The 24,735-nt window shown below is 36.8% G+C and overlaps 1 protein-coding gene across 1 annotated transcript in view; it reads left to right on the top strand.

Annotated features, from left to right (window-relative positions):
* LOC101167820 (CUB and sushi domain-containing protein 3) overlaps positions 1–24,735 on the top strand; it is a gene marked incomplete in the record, with an annotated part of 253,195 nt that overhangs the window by 78,404 nt on the left and 150,056 nt on the right. Inside the window, 12 exon segments of the mRNA XM_023964007.1 lie at positions 1,399–1,486; positions 1,930–2,054; positions 2,815–2,936; positions 7,673–7,776; positions 7,925–8,037; positions 8,341–8,523; positions 9,180–9,506; positions 14,291–14,485; positions 14,763–14,901; positions 15,838–16,025; positions 19,399–19,587; positions 21,279–21,395. Coding sequence (XP_023819775.1) covers positions 1,399–1,486; positions 1,930–2,054; positions 2,815–2,936; positions 7,673–7,776; positions 7,925–8,037; positions 8,341–8,523; positions 9,180–9,506; positions 14,291–14,485; positions 14,763–14,901; positions 15,838–16,025; positions 19,399–19,587; positions 21,279–21,395 — 1,890 coding nt within the window.

The following is a 24,735-nucleotide window of genomic DNA, read 5'->3' as shown; positions in this document are numbered from 1 at the left end:
TCAGCAGTGCACTAAACACTTGGATGATAACAGGTTGTAATCTTTATTACCTTATGCCTCCTTGGTTCAGCACTCCATGGAAACATGAATAATTCAGAGAGGGTTGTAATCTTTTGTATGAGACAATACTGTATATCATTAAAACACTATGAGAGGATTTTTCATATGTATTGTGGATGTATTGCCCATAACTGAATGCATAAATGTGGATTATAATCTTCAACAAATTAAGTTGAAAACCGCTTAAGTTTCTGAAAGAAATCAAAAGAATACAGCATAAATCACCTGTGTTTCTAGTGGAAAAACGGGAGGTTGGTCAACACCTGCATCAGCCTTGATAATGTCTAAATGACAAATAGATTTCAACAATTCAACTTAAGTTGATTGTCTGATTGTTTAGGAGGGGATTGGGTTGATTATAGTAAAAAAAAAGAGGTACAAACATTTTTTCATTGTTCATTGTTCTAAGGCAATCATGTCCAAAGTCTGGCTCGTGGGACAAATTTGCCCTAATATAAATTTCTACTAGGTATATGCAGGCTCCTGACCTACCATTATTAATTTACAGCCTTACAACACGTTATAAGATTTCTTGATCATGATTGGCCACATTACTGAGCATCAAATAGCAAACAACACGTCACAACACGTCTTCACAGACTTTTTCTGTAATTTATTTATGGTCTTCAAATTAACAGTTATTTAGGTAAAATGTGTGTAAATGTATTTCTGATCCATTTGATGAAACGAAAAGTATCTCCTTGCAATAACATTTTCATGAAATTGTTTATTTACATTTAATGTTATTTAAAGGCTTTAATGAATTTAGGCGGAATGGTTGTCCATTTTCACCTCACCAAATCTGGCTCTCTTTGCATAAAGTTTGGACACCCTGTTCTGAGGCCCTTAACACAAATCTAAGCATGATAAAACCAATTCTTGTCACAAAGTACATCCTCAAGGCTCAAGCCAGTCTAAATAAAACCTTTTTTTTTTTTTAGTTACATTTTTTTCCCCTACGCATTCAATAGCTGAAGAACCCATGATCCCCTGCTCCAAACCACATCTAAATAAATAAGTCCTGCTTTTTAGCTTGTTACTTAAGTTTTATTTCACCTTGCTACTAAATCTATCTGAAAACATGCATTTGAATCTGGTAAAAGACTACCAAATAACAGCCAGTTAAACTGCTCTCACATTTGGAAATGAGGTCAAACTGAAATGTGCAATTATTCGATTCCTGGAACCAAACATAACAATTAAACTGGCAGACTTACAGACTAATCCTGTTTTTCATACATGCGGGATATTTATTTATTTTTATGAAAGCGGATAGATTTTTTTCCTCCCCAAAGTACCCCTCTCTCAGCATTTTTTGCTCTTCTCTCCCTTGTTTAGTGAATGAGGGGGGAGTCAAACAGGTATCTAATTACTGCACTGACCCAGGCGAGCCGGACAACGGCAAACGGATTGGTTCTGATTTCAGGTTAGTTAGTCCTTTGCAAATGAAGCAGAAAAGCAACCTTTTTTTAATTTCAGTTTTGGAGAATCAAGTAGTATCAATAGCTGTTACCTAATTTAGTGTCAATCATAGCAATCTGCAGCACCTCACAATTAGTTTAATCATCTTTTTTTCTGAGTATAATAACCAATCTTGCTGAGTGCATTTTTGATACGTAAACGAATATAACAAAGTGTACTCGATTTTTTTTGTTTAAATATGTAGCTGGACCAGTCCTTTCTAACATTTTGCTAAATATGATTGAATGCAGCAGTTCTGTTCACCTGTAAGTCCTTGGAAAAACAATGGTTTGCAACATTGTTATGAGTGACAGTGAAAAATATATAATAAAATTGATGTTCATCGTGAATCTTCTTTGGGGAATTGATTGCTTTTCCAAGAGTTAATAGCGCTTGTTATCTTTCCAGCATCGGAGCAACTGCTCAATTTACCTGTGATGAGGACCATGTGCTGCAGGGTTCCAAAACGATTACCTGCCAGCGCGTGGCTGAAGTCTTCGCAGCTTGGAGCGACCACAGGCCCGTATGCAAGGGTGAGCGTAGGTGCTGAAGAACTAATAAAACAGTTTGATTAAGGCAGTGCCTGTGGATATAGGCACTATGCAGATAGAGGGAAGTTCATTCCTGTTAATTATGCATGAAAGCTTCTGCTTCCGCACTTTCCTTTTCAAAATACTTTACCAATTTTCTTCTGTTTTTACATTACCTGGAGCACCTTTTAAAGTTTGATTAATGGAAATGCGGCTAACAGGTCCTTTCTTCACTTGTCCAAACAATAATATTACCTTACTCATACTACAATGCAAGAGTTAATGCTTTGCCTTGAGAGCAGAAATTGCTTCAATATTTATCTTGAATATGAATATTTTTGTGGTATGTTGTGTGGTAAATTAACAGAAAAAAGTGAAACGTCTTTATAGAAACAAAGACCCACTGTGTGTTTGTCTTATTCAAGATTTTTACCTTGTTCTAAATTTTTGCCAGGCAGGTTGCTCCTAAAAGCATAGAGAATTTTTTGAAGAGGAAGCTCTAAGCGGTGTCAATGGCTCCTGTCTTATCTTGTAATCTTCTATAAGGTTTAAATCAGAGATCACCAGGGGCAAAAAGCAAACTCACTTTTTCTTTAAGTCACTGAGAGTGTTTTTTTTATTGCCAATCTTGTACCTGTGGTGTTGTCATGCCATAAAAAAATCCTTGAAATCAGTCATTGATGTTGCTGGATGATTGTTAAAGCACAATTTCTGTCGTGCTTGCTTGCTACTTGCTTTTGATTTTCGGTATTTTCTGTTGTAGTGAAAACATGCGGGTCAAATTTACAAGGACCATCTGGGACTTTTACATCCCCTAACTTCCCCACACAATATGAGAGCAACTCCCAGTGTGTGTGGATCATCACTGCAAGCGATCCCAACAAGGTAGTCAAAGTATTCTCGTCATTGTTTACTTTGTTTCCCTTAGATGCAGCAATGAAGAACTTATGCTACGATGGTCATTAAAAGTCCAACAATGATGTTTACAATCTGATTTTTTTAAATCATTATTTTTCAAATATGTTCATGAGTAGAAAGAGTTGTATAGAATATGAAAAGTACCATGTTTGAAAGGATCATTATTACTGTTAGAGTAAGTGATGAAATGTTTTCTAACTGACAAAAATGTCAGATACAAAAAAATGATCAGTTTCATAGTAAAAGCACCAACATCAAACCATCTGAATTTTATTTTGTTAAACACATTTAACAGTCACATTGCGGTTATTTTACATGCAAAATGGTCGGCAAGTTTGTCTGCTGCTCTCAGTTTCTTTCATTTTTTTGGTACAAATGTGTATTTCCCATAACATTTTTTAAAACATCTTGACATTTTCAAGGGGGATTTTCACATTTTGAGAAATCTATCTATCTATCTATCTATCTATCTATCTATCTATCTATCTATCTATCTATCTATCTATCTATCTATCTATCTATCTATCTATCTATCTATCTATCTATCTATCTATCTATCTATCTATCTATCTATCTATCTATCTATCTATCTATCTATCTATCTATCTATCTATCTATCTATCTATCTATCTATCTATCTATCTATCTATCTATCTATCTATCTATCTATCTATCTATCTATCTATCTATCTATCTATCTATCTATCTATCTATCTATCTATCTATCTATCTATCTATCTATCTATCTATCTATCTATCTATCCATCCATCCATCCATCCATCCATCCATCCATCCATCCATCCATCCATCCATCCATCCATCCATCCATCCATCCATCCATCCATCCATCCATCCATCCATCCATCCATCCATCCATCCATCCATCCAAATGTCCTCCTTGACTACATTGATGAACCTCCTCCTTGGTCCTCCTCCAGGCCTCCTTCCTGGCAGCTCCAACCTTGGAATGTCTTTACTGTGCTTCGCAGCTTTATATTCAAAACATCAAAAACATATGCTGTCCCTGCATTCATTACTGATCTTAACCCAGGCAACAAAGCCGGTATAACAATTTTTTGGTAATTTCCTTTTACTGACACCCCCCCAGATCACATGGGAAACCTTCCGTCACCTGTCCAAACATGCACACACACATGCACACACATATCTGGCAAAAAATAATGTAAAGGCAGCCACGGCTGTGTTTTATGTTAGTAATAGCTGTTTTGTAAAGAATGCTTTTGTATTTCCCTCCTTTGTTGTCTGGTTGGTTTTTCTGTAATTTAGCTGAAAGGTTGGTCAAAACTGTCTAATTTGATGGAAAGATTCAAAGTGATGGACAAAGCCAAAGAGACATTTGACCTTAAACTGAATTGCTGTGATAGTATTGTGCTCTGTAAATCTGTCCCTGCTTTTTGTTGCCTGTCTGTTAAAGTAAATGAATTGTAATAATAGAAAGCCATTTTAGCGGTGTCCTTATTTTCTTGAGCTGTTTGTTGTAAGTGTTTTAAGTCACTGAATTGGTCATAAAATATTTCATTACAACCCAGAATACTCAATACAATTTTTTCAGCAAACAAATATGTCTAGCATTGTTACAAGGAGAATAAATGGACCGAAATATGAATTTAGAGGACAATCCTGTCATATGCGCATGAATACACAATACAGTCCCTGCATACAAACAACGCCGCCTTGGCAAGCGGGAATAAACTCTAGCTGCTAGAGAAATTTAGATGTGGCATCACCTTAACATTCTCCATTAAACTGTTTATTTATTTCCTCTGAGGGAATAAATTACATTTGAATAAAAGAGTTGAAGGAAACAGTTTTTTCCCCTGATTGCGAAAGTTGGTTTCTCGATAGCCACAAATGCTCCCCCTAAATTTGAGTTTTAATTAGAATTCGGTCCAGTCCATCAAACACACTAAGATGTCACTCTAAGTGTCACCATACTAATGAACAGTTACAGTAATTAACCGAGAGACACCCGTTTAAAACACGCTAGGACTGTTGAGTGTCACTGCTTTGTGCCACTGTGTTCTCTCCTAACCAAACAAGCTTATGACTTGGCATTGAAACTTGGCCTGTCAGTGTTATTATGGTAATTATGCTTATGTGTGCATTGTAATGAGGCTGTTGTACATGGATGTTGTGCGGAATTGTCCTCCCCCTGGCCAGAAAAAGGGAGGATAAGGATGAGCAAGCAGGCATCGTATGTGTGTCTTCAGCAGATGTGACACTAGTGTCTTTACCACGTCCCTCCTGTCATCGCTAATCCTGCCAGGGTGCACACTATGATGATGTGACTCACTGTGAATGTCTCAACGGTAAACTTCATTTGTGATTAGTATTAGTTTAAGCAGCTGTTGCTACTTTTATCATTAAATATGCAATCTTCTGTGATGCCATCTGCATTTATTAAACCATGAGATATACCCATGACAGCCAAGAAAGATACAGTATCTCCAGGGTAAATACCGGCAGGCAATTAATATATTTGCAACACTTAAATGTGGTTGTAGGATTTTGATTTGTGCTTCAAAGTAATCTGACCTGATGCAGCTTTCAATTTCTTTATTACTTTGAAGACTCTTTCCAGTGTTGTTGCTGGTGGGATTGTGATGAAAGTGCACGCTTTGTCACAGCTTTACTCTATGACCATGCTAGGAGTTGATGTGAGTTGTTTTAAATTTTCTTTCTTTTTTTTCCGGCTTCCTTCTTTTCTCTTTACGCATTTGCTTATCCATGTTTTTTAGGGATATCTTCTGCATAATTCATAAAAGCTGCAGAATAAATGCAGTATTATGCAGCAATCTGAATTATAAGTCAGGTTGAAGTCATAAGCGTTTACAGCACTACTTCATCAAAAATGTTGCTGTCTGCTGCTGCAAAAGGATGAAGTAATTCAAAGACTACAACAGTTGGAAGCCTTTTCTCAAATAGAGAATTGTAGAAATGAGCTGCAATGTTATGAATTTCACATATGCATCGGTAAGTATTTGAAAATAGAACTGAAAAACCATGTTCATTTGGAAAATATAAATAAATTTAGTGTGTGAGATTGGCTCTAAAATGGCAAAGACTATGACTTCTTCTTTCTGTTCTTTCTGTGTAAACTACTTAAGTATAATGCTATGTAAACACCGGGCATGTGAATGCAGGTTCTTGAATGTGCTTTATGCATATGGTGTTCACACTAACCTGTCGCGACCCGATTCTAGCGCATGTACTTGTAGTTGGAAGAGGCTTGGTGTAAAAAGTCAAAGCGGCGCAAATGTCGTGAATCTTGCTCCAGGTTTTTTGTTTTACAGCCCTATTCTGATATATGAAGGACTTGTCAAAAGATTTTAGGCGGGCAGAGACCGCAGAAATTAATTTCTCCTTCATAATCAATTTTCAAATGATTGGTCTTTCTGTGATTTAAAAAGGACGCTACCTGTCATTACCAAATCAGAGACCTTGATTGGTCAAAGTTTAACTGGTTTAACCCTTGTGCTATCCTAGGCACTTTAACATTGGGAGTTGGGTCATCTAGACCCACTAGACAGTGCTCTGAACCATTTTTCTTCAATGATTTGTGATCTTCACTGGTGTCCATGCAGTACATGAAATCTTTCCACCTTTATCCACCTTTTGTCATGGTAGGGAGAAAACGTCAATGCAAGGGTGGGGTCATCTAAGATAGCACAAGGGTTAACTTTCCACTCATGTTTCACTGCCGTGTGTTTTGTACATAGAGCTTGAAAACAGACTTTTTGAAAGAGTTTTGAAAGCGGAAGCACAAAATGCTGTTTACATGCGTTTACATAGGGTGTATTCAGACTGGACAGATTTGGTCCACTTAAAGTGAACCAATTTCTGTTTTATCCGATAATCTGGAATAAATCTTCAATCTTCAGTCTGAATGTACCCAAGCGGTGTACCCATGTGACGTAATACACTTTGCTCCTTGTTGTTTTTCCGACAATCTATGTCATAAACACTTATCAGCGCACCTTCTTAAAATTCTTCTTGTAAGTAACAGCCCTGCAGCCTGTCTCTACCATGCCAAAGGACCAAGTAAAAAGTGTTGAGCCTGACATTGATACAGGCATTTAAAATTGGTCTGCAAAATATAAAGTTTGATTAAGTAAACTATCCCGACGAGGACTGCAAAGCGCAGGGCTTCCATAATTTCTGTCTTTAGTTTCTTTGCGCCACCCTCGTATCTCCAGACAAATTAGTGAAGAGATTTTTTGTCACATGGTTTTGTTTACGAGCTTTGATCTGAATCAGGAAAGGCCGCTTAACAGCAGTCGGAATTAAGATCAAACGCAAAGTTCAGGACTCGATTCAGAACAAATTAAGCGGACTTGGTCTGGACCAAACGATTTTCCCAGTCTGAATACACCCATAGACTTTGATAGTGGCTACTTGAACACACGTTGCCGAGATTAGTATGAACGTAACATAAGGAATGTTGACAAATCACTTAGCAAAAGACACTTTGGACTTGTACTTGTGTGTTTAAATGGAAAGCCACTTAGAACCAAAACCAAACTCTTAGGATTATGTCTTGAAATGTTCCAGACTGTTTTTTTTTTTTTTTACGGAATTGTTCAGAAAATGTTTTTTAAAGAAACAAAACACATTTGACCCTTACTTTGGTGCCATCTCCAGACTGTAAACTTGACTTGAATTTCACTGTGTTTGACTGCAGGTCATTCAGATCAACTTTGAGGAGTTTGACCTAGAAATTGGTTATGACTCTCTGACCATTGGAGATGGAGGGGAAGTAGGAGACTCAAAAACAATAATTCAAGTGTGAGTATAAAATAGTTAAATATTGAAACTTTCACTATTTATCATTTTTGTTTTCTAGTCCTTAACGAAGAACTGTATTAAAAAAGTTAAGATCACATTTACAAAGCTTTTTCACATTACAGTGGCTTTTCTTTTGTTGTGTCTGCAGGCTGACAGGAAGCTTTGTCCCAGACTTGATTGTGAGCATGTCCCATCAGATGTGGCTTCATCTCCAGTCTGATGAGAGTGTGGGGTCGATAGGCTTCAAGATCAACTATAAAGGTAGGCAGACTTGGGTACCGATATGATCACTCTCAGCCTGCATTCATGTTTGTCTGTCTGTCATTCAGCAAGGCAACAAGTCTATTTCCTGTCTGTCTCGCTATCTCTCCTTTTGCCGGCTGATTTGAAAATACATTTCTGGGCCCAAATTCAGACTCTTTTTACTGGACTCTCAGAGATAATGTAAAAAAAAAATAGTACCTTGCAGCACTTGGGCTGACTTAATCCTCTGCTGTACACCTTTTCCATTCCTCACTTATTCTCACCCATCCATCCTCTTCCCATTTCTCCCTACAACCACAGAAATTGACAAAGAGAGCTGCGGTGACCCTGGTACACCTCTGTATGGCTACAAAGAAGGCAGTGGCTTTTTAAATGGTGATGTTCTCCGCTTTGAATGCCAGTTTGGATTTGAGCTCATCGGGGAAAAGATGATAACCTGCCAGAACAACAATCAGTGGTCAGCTAATATTCCCATCTGCATATGTGAGTTCCATGCTGGCTTTTATTTTTTATTTTTTGACTGGAAATGAAGTAATTAATTTAAAAATGGGAAAGTTCCCATAGACCGTGCTACTGGAAGATTAATTACAGTGTTGATAATTGAACATGCAGCACATGTTTGTAAACAGCCAGTGGTTTACATAATGTATGGAAAATAGATAGCATATGGTTGTGTAGCTGTTCAGGCTTTAAAAGAAAAAAAAAACACACTCCATATTCTCATGCTGAACACAAACTCAGAGGAAGCCTGCATTATGCAGCGTATCATCTTTGGCAAGACAGCTGTAATTCATCCCTTCAGTTAAAAAAAGCTTCACTTGTATCCATAAAAAAAATCTAAACTTCTATTTCCTCACACTTAAAGTGCCTATGGGGATAGCCTGCGGTATTCTGTGTCTGTAAGGCAATGTGGCTATTCCCCATGCAGTTTTACTTTTCTCCAGCTACACAATGCCCGTGGGAGCAGTGTTGTCTCCTGGTTGCTTATGCAGTGGGGACGTTGTTCTGCACAAGTCTTTGTCCCCAATTCTTTAGAAATTCTTGTAGTCAGTGAAAGTAGCTCAAACTCAATTTATCTCACATATAATGCTAACTTCTTTTCCTTTTTTGCGTCTGTCTTTTTGTATTCTATCACACAGTCCCCTGTTTCTCAAACTTCACCTCACCCATGGGGACTGTGCTGTCTCCCGATTACCCAGAGGGCTACGGGAACAACCTCAACTGTGTGTGGCTGATTATCTCAGAACCTGGCTCCAGGATCCATCTGGCCTTCAATGACTTTGACTTAGAGCCTCCCTATGATTTCCTTACTATCAAAGACGAGAATCAGTCTGGAGCCTCAGTATTAGGGCGTTTCACAGGAGCTGAAGTTCCCTCTCATCTGACATCAAACAGCAACATTCTGCAGCTGGAGTTTCAGGCGGATCACTCCATGTCAGGGCGAGGCTTTAATATCACCTACAGCAGTAAGTGACATGGAGCAAACAGTTATATCAGGACGGAGTATTTATAGCCTATAAGTTCATCCATCCTTGTCAGGGCTTAGTGAGATGATTATCACTCACAATCATAAATTCACTTCTCTAAGCTTCTTAATTTAAACACTTTGTGAAAGCAACCCAACAAAGGAGCAAAGATAAACAAAAAAAGTGGTGTATAGGGATTACATCAATGCAACAAATCTGACAACTTTAATAACAAAGTAGGGGATGATTTTAGACTACAAAAAAGTATTTTCTTGTTAAATAACTTTTTTGTGTATTTTCTTTAAGGAAATACTACTGGGGCCCATTTCCTCTTGATTTTTAAAACAGTATTATACACAATTGGCATTCATTTCAAAGTATTCCCATGCAATACTGAAGTTTTAAGTGCTTCAATATAAAATGCTTATTTAGTCAGTGACTCGCTGCGGTAGTTTAATGAATTACTGAAACTCTTACATTTTATATTTTCCTACACAAAATCCTTTGAAGATAGTGACTGCATGAAGCACAGAATAAACATTACTGCTCTTGCAGAGCCTGTGATTTTGTAACAATATACTTTATTAACAATGCAAAAGGGAAAAATGTGTAACATATAGTTAGAATAAAAGCAATAGGTATGAAAAATAGAAAACATAAAATACAAAGGTAGGTTTTTCCTCAATGATACTGCCAAAGCTAACTTTTTCACTGGCAATGATACTGCTCCTTCAGCATGTCACAGTACGGCAGATTGCATCTTCCATCAAAGACTGGGGAAAGATCTCCATCATCTTTATGCACATATTAATGGATCTGGAATTTCATCAGAAGACAGAGGCTCTCCATCTCTCTTGTTTGCAATAACAGTGTTACTCTTTCATGTAGTCTATATTTCCATTGTACACCCAAGTACCTGTACACCTGTGTCATATAATGAGTTTGGTCAGAGATGTTCTTTTGAAGTGTATCTTCTTCTCTTGATGTTGCTAAAAATATCTGGATCAAACAGTTTAAAGGACTCTTAGGTTACAAAATTTGGTATATAGACACATATGAACTGAACCAATCATCTCTGACAGGAGCCATATGACTCTGAAGAGTGAAAATGAAACCTGAAGTTTAGACCTTCCACCAGGCAGTACATACAGTGCATCTTCTTTTGGGTTTAGAGATGGACTTCTCTTTAGAGTTAGTAGAAAATGCTGTCTTCTGAAACCAGCCTCCAGTGGTCATTTGAGGAGTTGCATTTTTCTCAATTCTGGCTTCATCTTTGGAAATTGAGGGTGACAGTTTAATACTTCTTAAAGCTTTTTGGACTTTTTAATTTGGCTGTTGCTTTAAAGTGATAAGGATCAAGTTACAATTCCACTTCTGCATATGGGTTCCGCTAAATCTGCGCTGAACTGTTTCTCCATTGATAGGTCATAACCCATGCCTTCTTTTGTTTTGATCATTAACAAAACTAGTATAGATATGATTGACTCGTCCATCTGTACATTTGCATTCCCAGACAAATTACTCCACAAAAACATTGCTTTTACCAGCCACCAGCCAGTTAGAGGTATACGGAGTAAACAGAAAATGGAAGAAGTGAGTCTAGTGTAGTGCTCCCATCTTACCAGCCTTCACATTAGACAAGGAGTTCCTCATTTCTCCAGCATTGGCCTGACAGGCATTCACCTGCTCAGGAGACAGTAAATCTGCTGAGACTCATCCTAAGCAGCTTCTCAATCAGGCGAAAGAGGTGAAAGGTTTTGAAAATACAAAAGAAAAAGAAAAAATAAAGAAACATACTGCACCACCATTTGAGGTCTGACTGAGTCAGCTGGAACATAAATAACAGTAGTATCAACCCCTGGCCGAGGTCAGTAAGACGACTGAAAGGAGTCAAGAACAAGTTTCACCCTTGGTCCAATTTGGGATTACGACTTACCTCTGGATATGTGATGTCAGAACAGCAGGACTACAGTCTTTAACACCAGAAAAGAGCTTGTAGTTCACAGGGCTATGCCAGCTCACAGGTAGACAATGGTGTATATGAATTACATCAATTTGATCAAAAATGACCATACCACCATTTTTCTATATCCTTTACTACATGTGCTGGCAAAAAAACTAAAGGAATTTTAAAAAGAGGTAGATGTACAAAACCTGCACACCGGGAATATCATGGCGTAAGTTTTCCTCTTCATCAGTTGTCAGTGGTTACATTATTGTTCTTTATTGGTAGTAAAAACTAAATGGAGACTGGTTTGAGGTGGATAAAAACATTTGCAGAAACACTGCATTTTTTAGAAAATTTAACATTTTAGATTTTTTTTTACAGAGTATCTTGCACACACTGTTTGAAATTCACAGTGTCAACCCCACCAAGAACAAGTACACTTCTAGACATAATTTAAAACTGTTTTGTGTGATGGGTTATTTCACTCATCTTTGCCTCTTATAGTGTTCTACCTTCTGTTAAGAAAAATCATACAGTTAACTTAACCTTAATTCATTAACAGTCGCTTTTGGTTCAGTTTGGCCAAGCTGAGATCAGGTCACTGGCTCTGCTAATGTCCAAAATTCCACTTGTTTACCCTTTAACATTGTTCACTATATACAAAATATTCTAGGTCATAGTACATTTGCCTTGCCAGGTGCTGTCCAGTCAGCTTTGGTGCATTTGACTCACTCTGATCCACCAGCACAATGAAAGCACCAGTTTTCCACCTGGTCCTGTCTTCTGACACAGGACACATTATCATAGTGACTCAACCTGACTGGATGCCATGATTTTCCAGGAAATCACACAGCTTAGACAAGTATTACAGATCCTGCTGTGTATTGCAGGTTTTGAGTCAGTCCCACTACTTTGTATTCATTTTTTTTTTTCTAGTGACAGGATGACAGTTTCTGTTACAAAAAAGTGTTAATTAAGTGAATAAAATTGAAAGCTTTTCCATTAGTAGTGGGTCCTGTCGTTTTGAGGAAAATAAACGATTTGCACCTCAGGCTAAAAACCCACTCATCAGTTCTCCCGAAATATTTCTTCCTGCTCGACTTGGATAATGACATGACTAGCTCTTTGTGGATACTCTTCACCTGACTAGGTGATGCAAAAAAACACCTTTTTTCCTTTTTTTTTTGAAAGCATCCTATGATCCTCCAACTCTGTTGTTCCCCATTAATATCCAGGGTTTTTTATTTTTCTAAGCTTACCAATGCATTATTCTTCTAGAATATGGCAGATATTTGTTTAGTAACATCTCGGAATTTACAGCAGCAGATAAATGAGCAACTTTAATATGAAAGCATTTTATAGTGAAGGTACTCCCTAAGCCAACATTTTGAATTTTCTACACATTTGGAAATCAAAAGAATGAGTTTACACACTGAAGCATATACCTCTATAGTTAAAACAGAAAAAAATGTGACATGAAAACTGTAAAACTCCTACAGTTTAACATCAACAAAAATGTTGTTCTAAGACCCTTCTATTTTCCTAACCCTTTAGGGGTCGTAGGGTTGCTGGAGCCTATCCGGTACACACATGCAAACTCCACACACAAAGGTGCCAGCCAGGATTTGAATCCGGTCCCTCGAGTGCTAATCATTAGGCCACTGTGTAGCCCTTGTTCTATACACCACTATTTTTATTTTTTCTTAATTTGGTTTCTGTATTAACAGGAATTAGTAGTTTGACTGAACCATGTTAGATCAATGAGTTTTTAGGTAATGCCAGCATTCTTCAACAAGGAAATGCACTCCTAAGATGAAATACATTTTTACACACTTTTATGCATAACCGAATGTTAAATATGCACACACTTACATGCTCATTTTTGCAAAGCTTTAAGTTGTAGCAATTTTTTTTTATTATTTCCTCTAAAAAAAGTCATTTGAAAACCAACAGAGGAGCATTTTATCTTTGGTGATATCCTGGTATTGAGTGATCTATAAATGGATTGGCTTAACATTGGTTGTTAGCTTTACCAATTTTTTCTCATTTGTACTTTAAACCTTAAATTAAAGTTATATCGACTGTTAGGAATAACAAATTGAGAATTATTTGGTTGTATTTTTTAATTAAAACAAGTCTATCAAAACAATTAAGAAAAAGACACTTGATATAATTAAAACAAAATGTATGTACAAAAACAAAAAAACAAAAACAAAGCAAAACTTTAACTTGATAATTTAAGTTTAACAATTAAATAAAAATATGATGCCATTTTAGAAATGTGATGTCAACAGTGCTTAATTAAATACTTTTCATTAAAAACTAAGACTTATAACCATATTTATTTCCTCCCAGTAACACTAGATGTTTTTTGGCCACTTATCTACAAGGTTTTGTGTATATATGTTGTCATGTAGACTGCCATATTGATTGTGGTTGAGTTTTTGCAGAACCGAAATTCCCATTTGATCCCCAACAATCCACTGTATTCCCAAAATAAGCATTAATATTATTTTTATCTCTTATTTTATACTTTAAACTGAAAAAGTGTTGATTTCAACTCTCAGTAAAGCACACACAAAAAATGGCCTTAATGGATAGTCTGATTTTATAAATGTATGTTCTCTGATATTTGCCTTTCCTCCAGGGAGCAGTTAGTTTGTTTTTTTTTTTTTTTTTTTTTACAAAGAATATGGTTAATACGTTTTAAATATCAAATTTATGTAGTATTTCTCATTGATGTAAATGCCTATCTGTTTTTCTTTTATATTTATTTTTCTAGCTTAACAATAGTTTTTCTGTTTTAGCATATTTTTGACATTTATTTCTGTTATAGCTTTTGGGCACAATGAATGCCCTGACCCTGGCATACCTTTGAATGGCAGACGCTTTGGAGACAGTTTTCAGCTGGGAAGCTCCATTTCTGTGGTTTGTGAGGAAGGCTTCATTAAGACACAGGGAGCTGATACCATCACATGTCACCTGGAGGACGGAAAAGCTATGTGGAGCGGACTTATTCCCAAATGTGAAGGTAAAACCAAAATGATGCATCTAATCGTTTTTGAACAGTTTACTGTTTTGTTTTGAAGAAAAATAATTCTAAGAATATACAGCACAAACAAAGCTAAGCCAAGCCAGAGAAAAAATATTTTCAGCTTTATGTGTAATCTCTTTTGTGACTCATATTTTCGATAGCTTCTTCCATGGGGGTCGAAAGAAGTTCTGTGCCTTTTTTGTGTTCCCTCTCCTCTTTAGTCCTCTCAACATTTTCCATCACTCATCAAACTGATGCTTTTCTGCTCCTCCAGCTCCTTGTGGTGGACACTATTCAGGGCCATCTGGTGTCATCCTCTCTCCGGGGTGGCCAGGCTACTACAAAGACTCCCTGAGCTGTGAGTGGGTCATCGAGGCTGAACCGGGACGATCTATCAAGATTAGCTTTGACAGGTCCGTATGACACATCTGAAACGACTCAACCAAGAAAAGCAAAGACACAAACTTAAATTGCATGTGTGAGTTGTAGTTCATATAAAAAAAACAAGAAAAAAAACTCTTCAAAAAATGGCAAATAGTCTTTTTATGTTGGTGATCCACTGCCCAGAAAGTCTATAGATTCAATTAAATATTAATTTAGAATCGTAAGATCATTATCAGAGGATTTTAAAAAACATAATAGCACCAATGCTTTGTGGTCAACTCTTACCACTCATTGCAGTTCAAGACAGTTGTTGAATTTTAGATGAAAACACATGTTATACATCATGTAAGACTTTTCAGATGCATTAACTTGTATGAACTGTAAAGACGCAGCCATCTGAGAATTTCCTTCTGAAGCCCTTGGAGATAGAAATGAAAATCCTAAGAAATAAAAACACAGCTGAACTGTGGTTGGTTTAAAGTGTGAAAGCCACACTTAGCACTGTCTAGTTTTTATCTTATTCACTGAGAACTTGAGAACTGCTACTTAGTCAATACCTTGTTAAAGCTTTCTGCTGTTTTAAAAGCGCTTTACAAATAAAGTTGACTTGACTTGACTTAAAATACAACGCTATTAAAGAAAAATCCTCAAAGCACACTAGTAATACTGTACATGCTTTATATTTTTAGCTAAAGAACATTGAAACACAGATTTCCCTTGTAAATGGTTGTACTTTGCTTTTTATGATTTATCAATTGAGTTCAATTAAAGTTAACCAGAAAACTTTACCCCGCACAAAAAAGCTGTATATCTGTAAAACTCCTACAGTTGAACATCAAGTTGGTTGCTGCCAAAGCTTAACAGTAAGTTAAATAACACATTGTTGTTGTTTTCTTTGTGAACCCAAAATTAGAGATGTGAATACAATTTTTTTTCCCTTTCTGTTTTTCCTATTATCTCTAAAGGTTTCAAACTGAACTCAGCTATGACTTCCTGGAGGTGCATGATGGTCCCAACCTGCTGTCTCCTTTGATTGGCTCCTTTAATGGAACTCAGGTCCCCCAGTTCCTTTTCAGCAGCAGTAACTTCCTGTACCTGCTATTTACCACTGACAACAGTCGATCAAATAGTGGCTTCAAGATCTTCTATGAAGGTAAATGTGTCCTGCATCTAACTCCATGAACATTATGTTCAACTACTGCAAATGCAATTACCTTTTCTTAAAAAAAAAAACCAAAAGTACGTAAATTGTAATTTTTAGCTCAGAATTTTACAGTCAGCTAACAGGATTTAAGAGGATTTCAAATAATAATGCCTTTGAAAAACATGTCAAGTTGTCAGAAAGTCACTAAATATAATGACTTATTACTTGAAATAATTCACTGAAACTGAAGCGATCCAAGTGTCTTCCAGTCTGCTGACCACTGTCAGTGTGAAAATTGCTGTAATGTGTCTTAGTTCTGACACAAATAAATTACATGGAAATTATACAATTTATTCTTTATTCAATTTACAAAAATCTAACACTGCCACTGCTAATTTTACAAGCATCTAAAGGTAATTCTTCATAATAAACAAATGCTTATTATTCACGACAGATTAGGAAACAACTTTTATATTAAATACAACTTAGTTGAAGTTAAGGCTTGTCGGAAAAAAACTTAAGACCATGTGTCCTGTAAATTTATTCACTTGAGTTAGTTGCATGCCTTATGCCAGTTGGAATGAATTTGCCCTGTCTTCATTTTTTGTCTCTGAATCATTTTAAAATGTATTTACATTTAGACATAAAATTACAAGACATTTAAACGTATTTATTTATTTTTAAATGTAGCATAAAAATCAAAAACAAATCGAATGTACTGCCATTCCTACCAAAGGCACAAATTCTGCAAATTGTGGGGATACTTTGTTTTTTCTGCATAAGTGAAACTGTTGTACTGTTCCACTGTCTGTGTTTTCTTTCTAAAAGATGTTTTAGTGTGCCAAAGAAATTAAATTAATCAGGCCTTTCTTTTGAGAAAAGAAGAAGATCCTTCTGTTACTCTGAGCTGTTTAAATTAGCTCGATAGCAGTCAAAACTAATTTTTCTGTTAGCCTCAGGCTGTCTTGGGTGAAAAACCCAACACTTGTGATGTAATTGGTGCTCCTAAACAAAAGTTTTAACCAAATAATTGTCATGAGTTTGTTTGTGTGTGCTTTCTTTTTGTAACAGTTTTTTTCCCTGATGAAAATTATATTAGATCTGGGATTTGACATCAAAACATAACTTTACAAGTCGATATCTTTTCATGCACTCTGCTGGCTCTTGTTAGGTGCAGCAGTAGCCTGAAGTGTAAATATTCAAGCTTGCTTAACAAGGCACACTTCAAGTGCATAGACTGCCGAAGAAAATCTGCATAATTAAAGAACATCCACTCTCAAAGGTGTAAAATTTCAGGAGAGCTTGCAGTGTAAGGTTTTATTTAGTCCGCACTCTCGTGCAAAAGAGAAGAAGAGCAGCCTTTGAAAAATACAGTTGAAAATACTCAACTAAATTGAGATCTGTTTGCACAATTGTTTGCACTTGCAGCATTACCCTTGCCACTATGATTTGATTCATAAGACTGAGTTTGTTATTATGTCTGCATTACTGACTGAAAGCAAGCCACAAGTCTCCTCGTCTTAATATGTTTAGCTCTCTGGTGCATTTCTCTTTTGTTGATGAGGCTATCGGAAAGCAATAAAAGTAAAATCCTGTTAGCTTCTAACATTGCTATCTAGGACATATCTAATTACTGACAGACTTAAGGAAAACTTTGACTACTTCATTTTGTAAAATTGGATGTGGAAAATGAGCAAAAGGGACGTACAATTTTTGTACATTTTTCTGTTTTATTTTTATTCTGTTTAACAAAAAAAAGAAAATACATCCAGTAAATTAGTGTCCAACACATTCAATGTGCAACACATAATAGCATATTTTTACAGGGCTCCATTGGTTTTCAGAATAAATGAAGGTCATTATTTTCTACCAAATTCCTGCAGCCTGAGGCCAGGGCCAGCTGTGATCAATAATAGCTCTACAGTTTGAACACATTAGGGAATAATTCATAATTTCCTTTCTGAAACTATTAATTATTACTCAAATACATTTTTTAGAGAAGAAAAACCTCCTGGTTTCACATAATAAAATATGTCATGTTCAGCTGTTAATTGTTTATTATTCATCTTTTCAAAATCAATGTTTATTTTTTTTTATTCGAAATTACAGAATGAATGTACAAACATATTTTACCAAAACACTATACTGTATGGGACATTTTCACTCCATGACAGGGATTGCTACAATTTAAATTACAATGTATGCAACTGTGCAAACTTCCCCTTTACAGAAGAAATAAAGGTTTAGAAAAGCTTGCTTAGAATTGTCAAATATGCTCACACAACTGTTTTCCTGGCTTGTCTAAATTCTACACATTTTGCATATATAAATCGAATGGTAAAACAAAAGGCCATTTTATGTACTTTTGTGTAGTTTTAAGCATCTATCTGTTTAACTGTTGAATATTTGAGGCATAAAGAACACCGTTTGCTTCAAGACTTTTATCATTAAAATGCTATAAAATATCAGTGAAAATTCTAGTCAATAAATTAAAAAAGTGAGAAAAAAATTAAATCTAAAAGAAATTGTAATATACAACTATAAAGTAAGCATTTTAAACATAGATTTTTTTTTCATAAAACATAGATATTTAGCAGTTTACACCCAAACAAGCCCTCAGCAATCTGACCTCGAGCTATCTAAAATGTTTATCTTTTTTCACAATGTCATACCATCAGTTGATGCCAAAATATCTTGAATTTGTCTTGCCTGCCTAATTTACAAAGGCATTTTATGAGAGATAGTTGATGATGATCACAACACCCAAACCTTTTAAAAATACATGTACACTAAATGTTTATATTAACTCTAGAAATTAATGTTCACATTGGTGATAAAGTGTATCTTTCCTGATTTAGTTGAATCTTTTCTTTTTACAATGAGTTAATTGGTAAAAATTGGGAATTTACTGTTGCCATGGTTCCTTGACCTCTCAGCTATTGCTGGAATTTCCCTGACATAGCCTAAAGCTGGAAGGTAGTATTATAGGTTTTATTTCTGTGCTTTGAAAATCAAGCAGTATGGTTCTGACAAAATTATCTCGGTTGCACCATCAGTGTGCGCCTCATTGCCCAGGGCATTTCTGAAAAAACACTGCATTTTCAAATGCATTTTGTTTGAATTATCAACAAAACAAGCCTGAGAAAAATGTAAGACAATTAAAAAAAAAATAGATTTTGGAGTCCCAGTGTTTCATTACTGTGGATCAAATCCAAAAAACATCCTGATCAACCTGTTATGTAAATCAACTCAAAGCATGGCATGATGGGAAATATGGGAGTTAATTAATATTAATTTGGAAGAAAAATTGTTGTATGACATGATATAAAAGTTTAAATATTTACTTGACAATAAGTTGACTATGTTTATTTGACACTTCTAGGTGTCACATTGGACACATACTCCTGTATGGATCCAGGTATCCCAGTAAATGGTGCTCGACTGAGCCATGACCTGTCTATCGGCTCCACCGTGTCCTTCCAGTGTAACCCTGGATATAGGCTGAGCCACGAAGAGCCACTTGTTTGTGAGAAGAACCACTTCTGGAGCCACCCGCTACCCACTTGTGACGGTATGTTCACATATAATATTTCCAACGGAGGCCTTTCTTTCAACAGTGTAATTGTTCCTCTTAACAGCTGGGCTGGTTATGATGTCCCAGTGATTCAGAAGCATTCAGGGCTTGTTGGCATTGGAGAGTCACGAAATTGTGGGATGCTGTCCTTGCAACCCACAGCTGGTAAACCCCACAAACAAACATGCTTCACATCCACCAATTGAAGCAGCTTGCGTAAACACCCGACTCTGTGTTATTAATCATGGACAATGTGGACACAGTCATTTCAGAGCATCAAACATTAATTTCTTTGACTGTCTCTCCTTTTCTGAGCTGTTTGTACAATTTTCCGTTTTGTTTAGTAACACAGCATCGGACCGTTGATACTCTTCTGTCAAGAGTTGCTCAACTGAGGCGAAACAGCAAATAAAATACACGTATGAGCTGGCATAAAGAATGACACCATCCATATGATTCAGGACCAAGCTATACAACTTCATCAACGTCTCTGCTTTGAAAATTCATTTTGTATCTCAGAGGCTTTTCATGCCTAGGTGTGTGCCAGACTGCAGCCAAATGCCTTGGCTCTCTGCCTGTGGAGCCTCTGAAGTAATCGTTTGCCAAGCATGCTCATCAACTTTTAATGACTTTATGTAATTTTCTGTCATTAATAAAATATATAAATATATATTTTTTTGGTGGTGAGTAAGAATTCAAGCTTTGTTTAGTTGCTGGAAGGCCCAAGGGTGAAGAGAGAGGATAAAAGGGGTATGGGTAGCTGAAGAGCCTGAGGCCTCGCATCCACCAAGACATCAGCTAACTTTTATTGCAGTAAAAATATGTGCTTGCACACATCTATTGATATTTGTTAGCTTTTTATTGTGCCATGAAAGTACTGAATGCTAATCGTCATAGAAGCAAGAAGGAAACAATACAAACCCTGTCAGGTTTCATGAATAGTGTATTAACAAAAGCTGCCCTTTATGTGTTATGACCTTTTTGTAGAAAGCCAGTTACAGCAGGAGAAAACGCTTACAAGTTTGAACTGTATCAAATTACACCACTTAACCTTCAGGCAGATATGGTATTCACCTTGCAGCTACCGTCAGCAGCCAATGAGGGGATGGATTCATCTCATTAAATTATTTTGATGAGCGCTTTCATGTAGTTTGTTGAGCAAATATGGACCACTCATGAGGTTTCTTTTAAGGGGGTGGCAGTAGTACTTTTTGAAATTGTTTCCTAACTCTTCCTGTTTGACTGCCTCACATGAGGAAAGAACTTTTGAGTTTTGAGCTCACTATATTTGTTTTTAACTGAAAAGTACTTTAAAGAACCCTAAACAGTAGAATTTTGTATGCTGAAAGGGAAATAAGCCTAAAATATTCTTGTTTTTCTGACTTTGCCTTTTAGTCAAAGATACCAAAACAGTAGAAAATCTGGATGGATGGTTGAATGAATAAATAATCTTGTGTCATGTTAGGCTCTACTGCTAGACTGGAAAGGGAATAAAAACACTGTGTTGGCAGAATTACAGGTGCTTATAAAAATAGCAGAACAGGATGTGACATGACTCAAATGCATTATTAAACAAAATTGCTCCTTTGTCTACAAATGAAGGATTTACTGGTTCATTTGCAGGTTTTTATTCATTTATGAGTTGTCATTACACAGTTATCACTTATTATCTTGTTTCCTATATGCAGCATCATGTGGTGGGGATATCAGAGGCCCCTCGGGGATCATTCTCTCACCCGGCTACCCAGAGCTGTATCCTAACTCTCTCAATTGTACATGGACGGTTGAAGTCAACCATGGAAAAGGTAAGAATACCATCTTCAATCTATAATTTCACCTGTAGTGTGAATCATATTAAACCTAACTGCCTAAAAAGCAATTTAGAAAACAGCATGAATGTGTAACCTCTGTATTGTAGTGGGGTATCATACTGTCTAAAATTCACATTTATTGCTTTGACTTTTTTAATCAATTATCTGAATTTGCATGAATAGAAAACTAACCACAAAACACCTGTGTTTAATGTTTTAAGGGTGCACTTTTGTGTTGTCATTTCCTTTAATGGACAGTTCAGCTTCATCGCCACTCTTACTGTAATACTAAAATGATGATCCCAATTGTCATTTTCCTTGAGTACATCTGGGCAGCCGTGGTGGTAAAGCAGTCAATCTCTGATTGAAAGATCGCAGGTTCAATTCCTGCCTTGCGTGTCTATGTGTTGAAGTGTCCTTTGGTAAAACACTGAACCCCACAGTACTCCTGCTGGTTATAGGTTGGTGCCAGTGTTTGGCAGTGAAGCCATAATCAGTGTGTGAATATGTGTGAATGGATTAATGGGACAGTGACTATAAAGTGCTTTGGCCCTTCAGAGAAAAACATTAAATGATTATTTACCATTCACCGTATCTGTGAGGTCTCTTGTTCATCCAGGATGGTTCCATCGCAAAAAAAGTGTTAAAAAAAGGTCATGTGGACTTGAGGACAGGATGGTAATGGTGAACCAACCAGCATTCGCAGAGTTGGATGAAAAACAGAGCAAAGCCACTGTGGTGGGTGTGTCAATGCCAAGTGATGGCAGCATTAAGAGGAAGGGACACGATAAACTGGAGAAAGACCAGGGACTCAGGGAAGAACTGGAGAAAGCTTGCAAGGTGAAGGTGACAATGGTGTCTGTGAGGACTGGAGCTCTCTGGTCTGTAACCCTCAAACTGGAGGAGATCCCTGGATAGTCTTCAGACATTTAAGTCCAGAAAAGTCCAGGGCCAGGAACAATGCCACCCCAGGGTGGTGCAATCTTTCATCAAATGAAATCAAACTTTATTTATAAAGAACTTTTCATATAAAAATATAACACAAAGTGCTTTACATTAAAACACAACAAAATATAAAAACAAGCACGACGATTAAAATAAATAAGCACAATAAATAAATAAATAAATGAATAACAATAAATAAATAAATAGGGCCCCCCTCCCCGTACCTAGCCCCCCACTCCTTTCACACCTCCCACCCCCTAACTGATGGGGAAAGACAATGAGAAACAGGCTGAGCACGAAAACAAGATGTTGGAAACGCTGATAATTGGAACTCTCCCCCCCCCCCCCGTGAACAGCCGCATAACCAGCCAAATGCAGCATCACAGGCGGGGACCGCTCCACCACAGCTAAGAGGTGATGCAGGTCCCCATCCAGAGCCGCAGTGGCTGAACAGCAGCTGACCCAGAGGGAGAGGTCCAAACTGAGGAAGCACCGGAAATAAAAATGAAAATAAAAATGAGAATCAAAAAGTAAACATATTGATAAAAACAACAAAACGTTGAAATAAGGTAAGTTAAAATAACGCGTTAAAAATCTAGTTCAAGTTCATAAAACAAGATAAAATGGATAAATAAATAAATAAAAATGGTTTGGTTTGTTCAGTCACAGCTTTGGTTTGTCTGAAGATTAATAACCCCTCTTGTTAAAGTAAAATATGTCCAACACAAGAGGCCCTCAGCTCTCATCTACCTGCCTAGCTGTTGGACAGGACAAGTAAAAAAAAAATATAAATAAATAAATAAATAAATAAATAAATAAATAAATAAAAATAAATACATATAATAAAAAACCGAATAAATAAACAAAAGTAGTAAAAAATTAGCTAAAAGCCAGGTTAAAAAGATGGGTCTTTAACCTTTTCTTAAAAGCATCAATGCTCTCTGTGGCCCTCAGGTCCTCCGGTAGACTGTTCCATAAACGGGGACCATAGTGCTGAAACGCAGCATCTCCATAGGTTTTGTTTTTTACAGTTGGAATGGTTAACAGACCAGTGCCAGAGGATTTCAGGGTCCGCGAGGGTTCATACCTTACTAAAAGATCTGATGAATAGGAAGGCGCAAGACCGGTAAGACATTTAAAAACAGTTAAAAGTATCTTAAAATCAATCCTGAAGCATATGGGGAGCCAATGCAGGGATTTTAAAATTGGGGTTATGTGAGCCCGCCTCCTAATCTTGGTGAGAACTTGTGCAGAATTTTGGAGAAGCTGTACCAGTCCCAATTACGTTGGGATTTTGAGGGGTTATGTCATATAAAACTGAAGGCAAGTCATTGATGCAATACCATGAATGGGAAGGCAGTTGTGTGAGTGAGGAAGGTGTAGGTGGATGAGTCACTGTGACCCCTAAAATGGAGCATATGAAAAGTAAATAATAAGAAGATATGTACTGTATATAGATTTCCATCACACTCTGTGAGTATTCCAATTCCCCTCAAGTTCATGTCCTGGGAGCTTGAAGGTCTTGCACAGTATTTTAGCTACTCCCATGACTGCACTCTTCTGGGAAAAGATTTTGAATGTTTTTCCTGGAATCTCCTGAAGCCATTTTCCCAGTTTGGGGGTCACAGCTCTGGCTGTTCTATTTACCATGAGGACCATTGTTGCCTTTCCTTCATTATTTTTTCCAGCTCTTCTTCTTCTTCTCTCAGCCCTTGGTATTTCTCTATCTTTTCATGTTTACTCTCCCTGATTTTACTGTCACATGGAACGGCTGCATCACTGTAGTCTTCTTCTCCTTGTCATCCAGCTTGGTTATTACCATACCGTTTGTATCTGGAAGTCCCACAGGATCGTAGCTTGGTAATTCTCAACTACTTTCTGTGGGGTTTCCTTTCTTGACCTTGGGACTGCTTCAAATTAAATGTACTCTCATTTTTCCTTCTTATTTCCATGTGAATATTAAAGTAATCGAATCTCCTGAAAGTATTACTCTCTACTTTTCACCTTCAAAAATAATTGCAGTCATAGATCCTAATTGCAGTCAGGATATAATGTCTGATCACAAAACCTCAGTCTGGTTATAAATTACTGCTGCTTTTGTTCCTGTAATTTACTGCCAATCTGTATGTTTATTCCGCAAGCTTTTGATTTTATTTATGGTTTTGTTTGTACCACCTCCATGTCTGGCAGCTCTTTCCATCATTGCAGTCTTTTCAGAATTCCACAACTCTTATTTTCTATGTAAAGACAGACGTCAAATCAGGACATTGATTACTGTCGGTTGTTACCTTTGTACAGTAAACAGCCACAAAGTCTCTAATGTTAGTTTATTTTGTATGTACTGCATTATAGAAGTGGGAGGACTTTTAACCAAGACTAATTCTGATTA

This window comes from Oryzias latipes, chromosome 16 (assembly GCF_002234675.1).
Source record: "Oryzias latipes chromosome 16, ASM223467v1".
Lineage (NCBI taxonomy): Eukaryota > Metazoa > Chordata > Actinopteri > Beloniformes > Adrianichthyidae > Oryzias > Oryzias latipes.
Note: the sequence above shows the minus strand (reverse complement) of the source record. Positions and strands in the feature narration are given on the sequence as shown.